At 42.7% G+C, this 11,443-nt stretch overlaps 1 protein-coding gene across 2 annotated transcripts in view; it reads right to left on the reverse strand.

Annotated features, from left to right (window-relative positions):
* Window positions 1-11,443, reverse strand: part of LOC115174758 (uridine-cytidine kinase-like 1) — a 31,416-nt gene extending 19,973 nt beyond the window's left edge. For both annotated transcript variants that reach the window (XM_029733589.1, XM_029733590.1), the window contains exons 1-5: window positions 11,211-11,443; window positions 10,697-10,723; window positions 8,855-9,060; window positions 4,441-4,547; window positions 3,148-3,318 (exon numbers count right to left, since the gene is read on the reverse strand). In XM_029733589.1, the coding sequence (XP_029589449.1) occupies window positions 3,148-3,318; window positions 4,441-4,547; window positions 8,855-9,060; window positions 10,697-10,723; window positions 11,211-11,314 (615 nt within the window). In that variant the 5' untranslated portion in view covers window positions 11,315-11,443. The remainder of the gene's footprint in view (window positions 1-3,147; window positions 3,319-4,440; window positions 4,548-8,854; window positions 9,061-10,696; window positions 10,724-11,210) is intronic.

Genomic DNA, 11,443 nt, shown 5'->3' on the forward strand with positions numbered 1-11,443 from the left:
GGTCAGTTAGGATCACCACTTTATTTTAAGAATGTGAAATGTCAGAATAATAGTAGAGAGAATGATTTATTTCAGCTTTTATTTATTTTATCACATTCCCAGTGGGTCAGAAGTTTACATACACTCAATTAGTATTTGGTAGCACTGCCTTTAAATTGTTTAACCTGGGTCAAACGTTTCGGGTAGCCTTCCACAAGCTTCCCACAATAAGTTGGGTGAATTTTGGCCCATTCCTCCTGACAGAGCTGGTGTAACTGAGTCAGGTTTGTAGGCCTCCTTGCTCGCACACGCCTTTTCAGTTCTGCCCACACATTTTCTCTAGGATTGAGGTCAGGGCTTTGTGATGGCCACTCCAATACCTTGACTTTGTTGTCCTTAAGCCATTTGCCACAACTTTGGATGTATGCTTGGGGTCATTGTCCATTTGGAAGACCCATTTGCGACCAAGCTTTAACTTCCTGACTGATGTCTGAGATGTTGCTTCAATATATCCACATAATTTTCCGACCTCATGATGCCATCTATTTTGTGAAGTGCACCAGTCCCTCCTGCAGCAAAGCACCCCCACAACATGATGCTGCCACCCCCGTTCTTCACATTTGGGATGGTGTTCTTTGGCTTGCAAGCCCCCCTTTTTCCTCCAAACATAACAATGGTTATTATGGCCAAACAGTTCTATTTTTGTTTCATCAGACCAGAGGACATTTCTCCAAAAAGTACGATCTTTGTCCCCATGTGCAGTTGCAAACTGTAGTCTGGAATTTTTATGGCTGTTTTGGAGCAGTGGCTTCTTCCTTGCTGAGCGGCCTTTCAATTTATGTCGTATAGGACTCGTTTTACTGTGGTTATAGATACTTTTGTACCCGTTTCCTCCAGCATCTTCACAAGGTCCTGTGCTGTTGTTCTGGGATTGATTTGCACTTTTCGCACCAAAGTACGTTCATCTCAAGGAGACAGAACACGTCTCCTTCCTGAGCGGTATGACGGCTGCGTGGTCCCATGGTGTTTATACTTCCGTACTATTGTTTTGTACAGATGAACGTGGTACCTTCAGGGGTTTGGAAATTGCTCCCAAGGATGAACCAGACTTGTGGAAGTCTACAATTTTTTTTCTGAGGTCTTGGCTGATTTCTTTAGATTTTCCCATGATGTCAAGCAAAGAGGCACTGAGTTTGAAGATGTATCTGTGTATGTATTTCAAGGCCTAACTCCAATTGACTCAAATTATGTCAATTGGCCTATCAGAAGCTTCTAAAGCCATGACGCCATTTTCTGGAATTTTCCAAGCTGTTTAAAGGCACAGTCAACTTAGTGTATGTAAACTTCTGGCCCACAGGAATTGTGATACAGTGAATTATAAGTGAAATAATCTGTCTGTAAACAATTGTTGGAAAAATGACTTGTGTCATGCACAAAGTAGATGTCCTAACCAACTTGCCAAAACTATAGTTTGTTGACAAGACATTTGTGGAGTGGTTGAAAAACGAGTTTTAATGACTCCAACCTAAGTGTATGTAAACTTCGACTTCAACTGTGTGTGTGTATATATATATATATATATATACACATACATACAACCAGTCAAAAGTTTGGACACATCTACTCATTCAAGGGTTTTATTGTATTTGTACTATTTTCTACATTGTAGAATAATAGTGAAGACATCAAACCTATAAAAAAACATATGGAATCAAGAACACCAATAAGAAGAAGACACTTACTTGGGCCAAGAAACACGAGCAATGGACATTAGACAGGTGGAAATTTGTCCTTTGGTCTGGAGTCCAAATTGGAGATTTTTGGTTCCAACTGCTGTGTCTTTGTGAGACGCGGTGTGGTTGAATGGATGATCTCCGCACGTTTATTTCCCACCGTAAAGCATGGAGGCGGTGGTGTTATGTTGTGGAGTTGGTTTGCTGGTGACACTGATTTATTTAGAATTCAAGGCACACTTAACCGGAATGGCTACCACGGCATTCTGCAGCAATACGCCATCCTAACTAGTTTGCGCTTAGTGGGACTATCATTTGTTTTTTAACAGGACATTGACCCAACACACCTCCAGGCTGTGTAAGGGCTATTTTACCAAGAAGGAGAGTGATGAGTGCTGCATCAGATGACCTGGCCTCCCGACCTCAACCAAATTATGATGGTTTGGGATGATTCGGACCGCAGAGTGAAGGAAAAGCAGCCAACAAGTGCTCAGCATATGTGGGAACTCCTTCAAGACTGTTGGTGAAGCTGGTTGAGAGAATGCCAAGAGTGTGCAAAGCTGTCACTTGTTTGGTTACTACATGATTCCATATGTGTTACTGAGGGCCCAGAATATTTTATACAATGTTGTAAGTTTGCTATTGCGAGTTTCAGGCCGGACCCAAGTTAATAGTTTATCAAATATTTCAAGTTCCTTGCAAACAGGCCATGCGTAGCCAATGTGATTTATAGGATATTTATTTTTGAATCAGGATATTTTCTGCCTTAAGGCTGTAATGTTTTTATTTGTTGGCTTTATGTAGACTATTTTTACATAGTTGGCAATGCCAATAGAAGTTACTTTTAGAATTTTGATTAACCACAATGATTTTGAGATTCGAAGACTATTATAAATTAAATGCAACTGTTCCATGAAAATGTGCATTTAAAATCATAACTGGCATGCAGATCAGTAGAAATGGTAAGATAAATTGGCACTACAAATGGAAAAGGTTGCCGACCCCTGGTGTAGCAGCAGGAGCGTAGCAGTAAAATCTGCAAAGGCCAGCAACAGCGTGAGGAAGAGGGTCAGGAACACATTTTTTTTCTTCTGGATAGGCTAAATCATTTGTGTCTTCATTATTTAAACACAGTGTGCTTAAAGCATCAGACAAGCTCAGTAGCAAAGGGTGTCTATATAGGGAAAAATACACGTTTATAAATTTTGACCTATCGATTGGTCAAAAGAACAAACGACTCTAGGTCGACCAAGATTTTATTTTTGTCATGGACAGCCATACATTAAGCACCGAATGTAATTACTAAAACGAAATGCTCTTTGTGATAGTCAATATATAGAGATGTTTTAAATTCACACAAGCAGTTTATTTTTTCATTATGATTGCTGAGACAAAAGATTATCATTGGTAACACGTCTTCCTGATCCTTCCTTACCCACTCCTTGCGGCGGCAGTGAGAAGTGAAGTCGTAGACGGGTACTTTGATGCTCTTGCCCTTCTTCAGCTTCCTCAGAACAGTCACCAACAGTTCAAAGTCAAAGGCTTCTGGGTGGTCAAAGTTATACTCGTTCTTAGCTGCCAGCTCCTGCTCATCTTTGGTCAAAACCTGGGGGCAGAAAACAAAGTCAAGACTCAGGAATTCAATAACAATCTTGCCCAATCTCAAACTAACCTGGGCCCTTCCCCTGAACCCCAGGTTGGTAATTGTCTAGATCTGAGAGGATTGGATAGGTACAATTTGGCAAACATTCCATTTAGCCTAACAAAGGGCAAGATGGAGCTAAGACAATATTGAGTATATCTATCCATGCTATTGTAAGATACACAAGCAGGTAGGGCGGGTGCTACGGAGCCTATTGGGGCAACAAAGTATGAGTTGTTAAAGCCATTCCCTTGTCACCTCAAATGAGAACATGGCCGCTACAGTAAATTGATATGAATTATTCAGTTAGAGGTTTACGCAATTAAAAAGCTCAAATCAGGATTAAAATGGCAGACCGTTTGGAGGGTAGAGGACAGAGCAGGGTAAACACACCACTACCAGGTTCTGTTAAACTTTCTTTAACAACAGGGAAACAATGCAAGCAGCAGTCTCAGAATGCTATTGAGTTTAGTGGGTCTGCCTGGGTAGGATGAGCATGCCTCTAGAGCAGGGATGGGCAACTTTGATGGGGTCACAAAAAAAAAAATCTGAACTTCTCACGAGGGGCCGCAGTGGCTCGCGAGTCTGCGTACCCACATCAATACATTGCAGGGCCTAGCATTTTGGATGCCCTAAGTGAAATAAGAAATTTTGATATCTGGCTAGAATAACTTACCAATCTAAAAAATGTTAGCTGACATGGGCTAATTGAGTGACTGTTAGTGACTGACATAAGAGGAAAAACTGCTGATGCACAACCACATTTAAAAATTGCTCCTTGTGTATTCTAACTCTCAAAAGTAAGCTGAGACCTGGACTGATCTCCCCCCCACAAAAGCGGGGCTGCAGGCCGGCCGGTAGTTGCCCATCTCTGCAGCGGAGGGTATTGATAGTTCGGTGCTACTCCTATACTAAATCACAGGGGACTAGTTTGGCGAGTTTACCTTCCTTATAAATAAAGCCAGGATCTTACCAAGGATAAAGTCCTGGGGCTAAGCATATCTTCTTATAGTTTACCTTGTTGTTCTCCTTATAGCATTTACATGATACTCTTTTAGTAGAAAGATTATAGAAAACCAAGTTAACCTTATAGAAAGAGTCCATGGAGAGGAGGACCACCCAGGGAACATCCAGAGCCTCAATTATCTTATTGGCCACCGTAGTTTTCCCAGAGGCACTTCCTCCACACAGGCCTGCAGGAAGAAACAGGGGTAAGGCGGGGCTCCCGACACGTACACTAGGAATCTAAAACAACAATACATGCAGTGGTTGTGTGAAAAACAGGATGCAGTGGTTGTGTGAAAAACAGGATGCAGTGGTTGTGTGAAAAACAGGATGCAGTGGTTGTGTGAAAAACAGGATGCAGTGGTTGTGTGAAAAACAGGATGCAGTGGTTGTGTGAAAAACAGGATGCAGTGGTTGTGTGAAAAACAGGATGCAGTGGTTGTGTGAAAAACAGGATGCAGTGGTTGTGTGAAAAACAGGATGCAGTGGTTGTGAAAAACAGGATGCAGTGGTTGTGAAAAACAGGATGCAGTGGTTGTAGTGTCTGCTGCTGCACAGGCAGTGGAACCCCTATTAAGTAGTGAATACATAAACCAGAGAGGTGCAATGGTTCAGGTAACACAGGGTGAAGTTCAAAACTGCTGAGTTAGGCTACAAACTTGCACAGAAAGAATATTCAAGATAACAAAATGGAACTGAAAACAGCCTGGATAAGCTGTTTTTCAAAATAGTCCAAATAAAATGGATTTCACTTTGAATTTAGCTATGTTGTCAAAATGAAACCCAGCCATCAGACTGACTGATAGACCATGAAGCAACCCATCCCGTAAATTACATCTGTCTGGAATTATTAACAAGAGAAAATGTCAAACTCCTTTTGTGCCCTCTTTCTTTCTCCTCTTTGACCTCTGAGGCAGGTTGATTATTCCACCCCAGTGGACTTCCTACTATTTCCGTCAGTAGCAGAGTGCTGGCCAGAGCAGACCAGCAGGGTGGCCTTTTTACGGGAATCGTCGACCAGGGCATCTTCAGAAGAATGCCGCTGGAATGTATAGCGTTTTTTTAGCGCTCGTCTTAACTTTGGTTTTTACATGTTTCCACCATCGTTTCCTACGACCGAAAAGAGCTTCTGGACATCAGAACAGTGATCACTAACCTCGATTTGGATGAAGATTTCGACTTCAAAAGAGTCGGCAGCAAAGGACAGATTGCTCAACCCTGACCAGGCCCTAATCCCAGACACTCGGAAGAGAAAGACACGGCGATCTAGAGGCCGAAGAACTGTAATATCCTATGTTTTTCAGAAACTTGGCTAAACAAGGACATGGATAATATTCTAGCAGTTTTTTCTAGGACAGAACGGCAGCGTAGGGTAAGCTCAATAGGGGTGGTGTTTATTTTTTCCTTAAAAACAGCTGGTGCGCGATCTAATATTAAGGAAGTCTCGAGGTTCTGCCTGCCCGAGTTAGAATACCTCATGATAAGCTGTAAACCATACTATTTACCAAGAGAGTTTATCTATATTTTTCAAAGCAGTCTATTTACCACCACAAACAGATGCTGGCACTAAGAGCTGTATAGGGCCATAAGCAAACAAGAAAACGCTCATCCAGTGGCGGTGCTCTTAGTGGTCAGTGATTTTAATCCAGTAAAAAAACAGAAATTAGATAAAATGGATTTCAATCAGAATGTCACCTGTGCAACTAGAGGCAAAAAAACCTTGAGATCACCTTTACTCCACACAAAGAGACGCATATAAAGCTCACCCTCCATTTGGCAAATCTGACCATAACTCCAGTGGTGTAAAGTACTTAAGTAAAAATAATTTAAAGTACTACATAAGTCATTTTTGGGGGTATCTGTACTTTACTCTTTATATTTTGGACAACCTTTACTTCACTATATTCCTAAAGAAAAGAAAATGTACTTTTTTCTCCATACAACCAAAAGTACTCGTTACATTTTGAAAGCTTAGCAGGGCAGGTTCATGTGGTCTAATTCACATACTTATCAAGAGAACATCCCTGGTCATCCCTACTGCCTCTGATCTGGCAGACTCACTAAACCCATGCTTAGTTTGTAAATGATGTCTGAGTGTTGGAGTGTTCTCCTGGATATCTGTAAATAAATTAAAAACAATGGCACCATATGGTTTGCATAAGGAATTTGAAGTCATTTATACATGTACTTTGATACTTAAGTATATTTAAGCGATTACATTTACTTGATACTTACGTTTATTTAAAACCAAATACTTTTAGACTTTTACTCAAGTAGTATTTTACTGGGTGACTTTTACTTGAGTCATTTTCTATTAAGACATCTTTACTTTTACTCAAGTATGACAATTGGGTACTTTTTCCACCACTGCATAACTCTATCCTCCTGATTCCTGCTTACAAAAAAAAACTCAAACTGGAAGTACCAGTGACACGCTCAATGCGGCAGTGACCGTACGTACATAACCTAACCAGAAGCCGTGGATTACAAGCAACACATATAGTGAGCTTAAGGCTAGAATGAATGGTCATTGGTACATCTGTTTTAGTAGTGTCTGCTCTGCTTGAAATTTGAAGAGTTGAAACATAAACATGGTATGGTTCAAAAGGTGAACTTCTCTATTACAGTAAAATAGTGTCTCCATGTGTTTCGGTGTCTATTTAACTGATTCTCTAGGACCAAACCTCAAAAGCAAATAGCGAGTTGAAACCGTTTGACAGAGAGGAAGAAGTGATCTCTCATCTTTGTTGTGAATGGTAGGGGGAGGGGCTTGTGAGAAAGAGGCGAAGCGAGAGGTTTCAATCTCACCAAAATCTGTCCAAAATAATCCCAATGTGTTTCTATTCACTTATTTTGAACCTAAGCTTGTCGCCTACCTTCCCGCCTTTGGGACAACAACTCCCATTGTTAGGGAGGAGACATGAGCATCTCGTCATTATATACAGATCTCTGGTTTAAATGGGAAGGTGCACAGTACAGAAAGAGCAAATGATACGAGACCAAATAGACAACATGAGAACAAGCGGACATAAATGCTCAAAAATGAGAAATACAAAAAAAAAATGTATTCTGCAATACAGGCATTTGGAATATCGCGTAAAAACACATTCAAATTAATCAAATTCATTCGATATATCGCCCAGCTTAATTGCAAACTATCATGGATTACAAAGGGAAACCCAAGCGCGAGCTGCCCAGTGACGCAAGCCTACTAGATGAGCTCTATGCTTGCTTTGAGGCAAGCAACACTGAACCATGAGTGAGAGCACCAGTAGTTCCGGATGACTGTGTGATCACGCTCTCTGTAGCTGATGTGAGTAAGACCTTTAAACAGGTTAACATTCACAAGGCCACACGGCCAGATGGATTACCACGATGCGTACTCAGAGCATGCGCTGTCCAGCTGGCAAGGGTCTTCCCTGACATTTTCAACCTCTCCCTGACCCAGACTGTAATACCTACATGTTTCAAACAGACCACCATAGTCCCTGTGCCCAAGAACACCATAGGTAAACCATCTAAATGCCTAAGGCCCCATAGCACTCACATCTGTAGCCATGAAAAGCTTTGAAAGGCTGGTCATGGCTCACATCAACACCATCGTCCCAGACATCCTGGACCCACTCCAATTTGCATACAGCCCCAACAGATCCGCAGTTGACGCAATCACTATTGCACTCCACACTGCTCTTTCCCATTTGGACAAAAGGAACACCTACGTGAGAATGCTGTTCATTGACTACAGCTCAGCTTTCAACATCATAGCGCCTCCAAGCACATCACTAAGCTAAGGACCTAGACTGAACACCTCCCTCTGCAACTGGATCCTGGACTTACTGACGGGACGCCCCCAGGTGGTAAGGGTAGGCAACAACACACCCGCCACGCTGACCCTTAACACAGGGCCCCTCAAGGGTGCGTGCTTAGTCTCCTCCTGTACTCCCTGTTCACAGACAACTGCGTGGTTGCAGACAACTCCAACACCATCATTAAGTTTTCCGACAACTCAACGGTGGTAGGCCAGATCACCGACAACAATGAGACAGCCTATAGGGTGGAGGTCAGAGACCTGGCAGTGTGGTCAAGAGGCAGTAGTGAAGGCTTGACAATGCCTCTTACCCCTGAGGAGGCAGAAATGATTTGGCATGGACCCCCAGATCCTCAAAAGGTTCTACAGCTGCACCATTGAGAGCATCTTGACTGGCTGCATCACTGCTTGGTATGGCAACTGCTTGGCATCCGATCGCAAGGCGCTACAGAGGGTAGAGGTTACGGCCCAGTACATCACTGGAGCCGAGCTCCCTGCCATCGAGGACCTCTATACCAGGCGGTGTCAAAGGAAAGCCCTAAAAATTGTCAAAGACATCAGCTACCCAAGTCATAAATTGTTCTCTCTGCTACTGCACAGCAAGTGGTACCAACATGACCCCGAACAGCTTCTACCCCAAGTTTACAGGTAATGACTCATTACAATGTCAAATGTCAGCTTGCTTACCAATGACGAAAGCCTCCTTGAAGGTGGTCCCAGTGACATTGTACCATGGGGGCCGTCCTGCAGTGTAGATGGTCCTTTTGTTGGTCCTCAGTAGAGGTGGCTCAGTCTTGCTCTGGCTGGTAGTCCGTTTCCGTGGAGAGAGCGAGGGGGTCAGAGGGCAGCGGGGGTGGTTACGAAGACTGACCAGAGAATCATCTCCACTGCCACTGGGGTATGAAAACAACACAAGGGACAAAAAGGTTAGTTTCTCTCAAACATAATAATTTAGCCCGCTTCACTGGATACCCTTTTATTATTGTAAAGATTCTCCATTGAAGAGGATTGTATTACAGCTATGATTTATCTGTGGGGTGAATCACTTCAAACATCCACTCACAAAAGCCATCATATCCATATCTAGCATTAGAGATGGCATTTGAGCGCACACCTGCCCATGAAGATCTGGACAATTTCATTACAACGCCTAGGCCCTATGGCCTGTGGAGAGGGGGGTTCATACATTTCAGGAGCCCTCATCCCTTATGGTTTGGGCTAGGCCCCGTAGTTCCAGTGAAGGGAAATGTTAACAGTACAGCATACAATTACATTTTAGATGATTCTTTGCTTCCAACTTTGTGGCAACAGTTTGGGGAAGGCCCTTTCTTGTTTCAGCATGACAACGCCCCCGTGCACAAAGCAAGGTCCCTACAGAAATGGTTTGTCGAGATATGGGTAGAAGAACTTGACTGGCCTGCATATAGCCCTGACCTCAACCCCATGAAACACCTATGGGATGAATTGGAATTCCGACTGCAACCAGGCCTTATCGCCCAACATCTCTAATGCTCTTGTGACTGAATGGAAGCAAGTCCCTGCAGTGATGTTGCAACATCTAATGGAAAGCCTTCCCAGAAGAGTGGAGGCTGTTATAGCAGCAAAGGGGGGGGACCAACTCCATATGATGATTTTGGAATGAGATGTTCAAGGAGCAGGTGTCCACATACTTTTGGTCAAGTAGTGTATGTACAACGCAAATGTCTAGCAACCCAAAGGTTGTGTGTTCCAATCTCATCACGGATAACTAGCATTTTTCGTTAATTAGCTACTTTGCAACTATACTGGACAAAAATATAAAAGAACATGTAACTATTTTACTTACAGTTCATATAAAGGAAATCAGTCAACTGAAATAAATAAATTAGGCCCTAATCTATGGATTTCACATGACTGGGCAGGGGCGCAGCCATGGCTAGGGAGAGCATAGGACCACTCACTTGGAAGCCAGGCCCCGCCAATTAAAACATGTTTTTTTTCCTCCCACAAAAGGAGATAACCCTTCCCCGAACCTAACTCCTAAACGTAATCCTTTAACTACATAGCTAGCATGTTAACTAACCCTCAACTTAAACCGTGGACCTAACCCCTAATCTTAACTCATAGCCTAGCTAACGTTAGCCACAACAAATTGGAATTTGTGTAATCTACACGAATGAGTTAAGAAAATTGTGTAATACACACAAAAATGTGGGCTTGTGTGCCTGTCACAAATTTCAAATAAGTAATGTGTGTATTTCACAATAAGCTGTGATCGTGTGGTGTGTTGTTTATAAAGGAGTTGTCTAAGTAAAAACATGTACATCAATGATCAGAAACTGTTTTGACTGAAACACACTAGTTTTACTGTCTGTTGGGGTGAGGGAGAAGGATGAAAACTTGACCACCCTCTCCAGGAAATCACACTGCTGCCTGGGGGCATTGGGCAGGCACTCGCTGAATAAGGCTGTCATTATTTGGTCAAATAGTGTAGAAAATAGAAATGTGTGACAACAGCTGGGCTGTATCATGTCTAAGTGGTTTCCTTACCTACTTTTCCTCTTCATTTGTCCTGACCTGAAGAAGACATGATAGGTGAAAGTGAAAGCAAATTTGGTCATTCAAAGCCTCAGGTACACATTTTCACTTGATAAGTTCACTGAGTGTAGTGTAGGAGAGGCGACGAAGAGATGAAGCCAACTATTGCACTTAACACCTTGCTGCTCTGCTACAATGCTAACTAGGCATCTGAATCACTGCACCCACAGTCACGAGTGTGTGATGGTGCATTCGCTAGCTAATGTAGCCAGCTAATTAATTTACTACATTCAACATAACTTGGCAACCTACTTATCTGGCGTCCAACATTCAAGCTGAGATATTGAGTATAGGCTTACATAAATTTACTTATTTCAAAGAAACACTAGCTTTGTGTGGTGTCATGGCTAATGCTAGCTAGCTGCCTATCCATGCCACCCCATCTGTCGTTGGTTTAGCCGGTAAATCTTCGGCCTCTGTACTGCTCTTTGTTAGCCTGAAACATAGATCAACTATTTACATATACCTGTCAGATCTAGACACGGACATGTCTTCTTCTTTCTCCCCCTCTTCTTTTTGTGGCATATGAACATCGTTTTGGTTAATTGTTATTGCCTTGTTTCCTTCCATCTCGAACACAACGCGGGCGGCGCGTAAACACTGGAAGGCGCGTGTGACGTCACTTTTGTGTACATGTCATGTGCGTGCATGGAGAGCGCTCCATTATGTCCACACTCCATCCCTCATCCCGTAGATTTA

Source organism: Salmo trutta, chromosome 35 (genome assembly GCF_901001165.1).
Source record: "Salmo trutta chromosome 35, fSalTru1.1, whole genome shotgun sequence".
Taxonomy (NCBI): Eukaryota; Metazoa; Chordata; class Actinopteri; order Salmoniformes; family Salmonidae; genus Salmo; species Salmo trutta.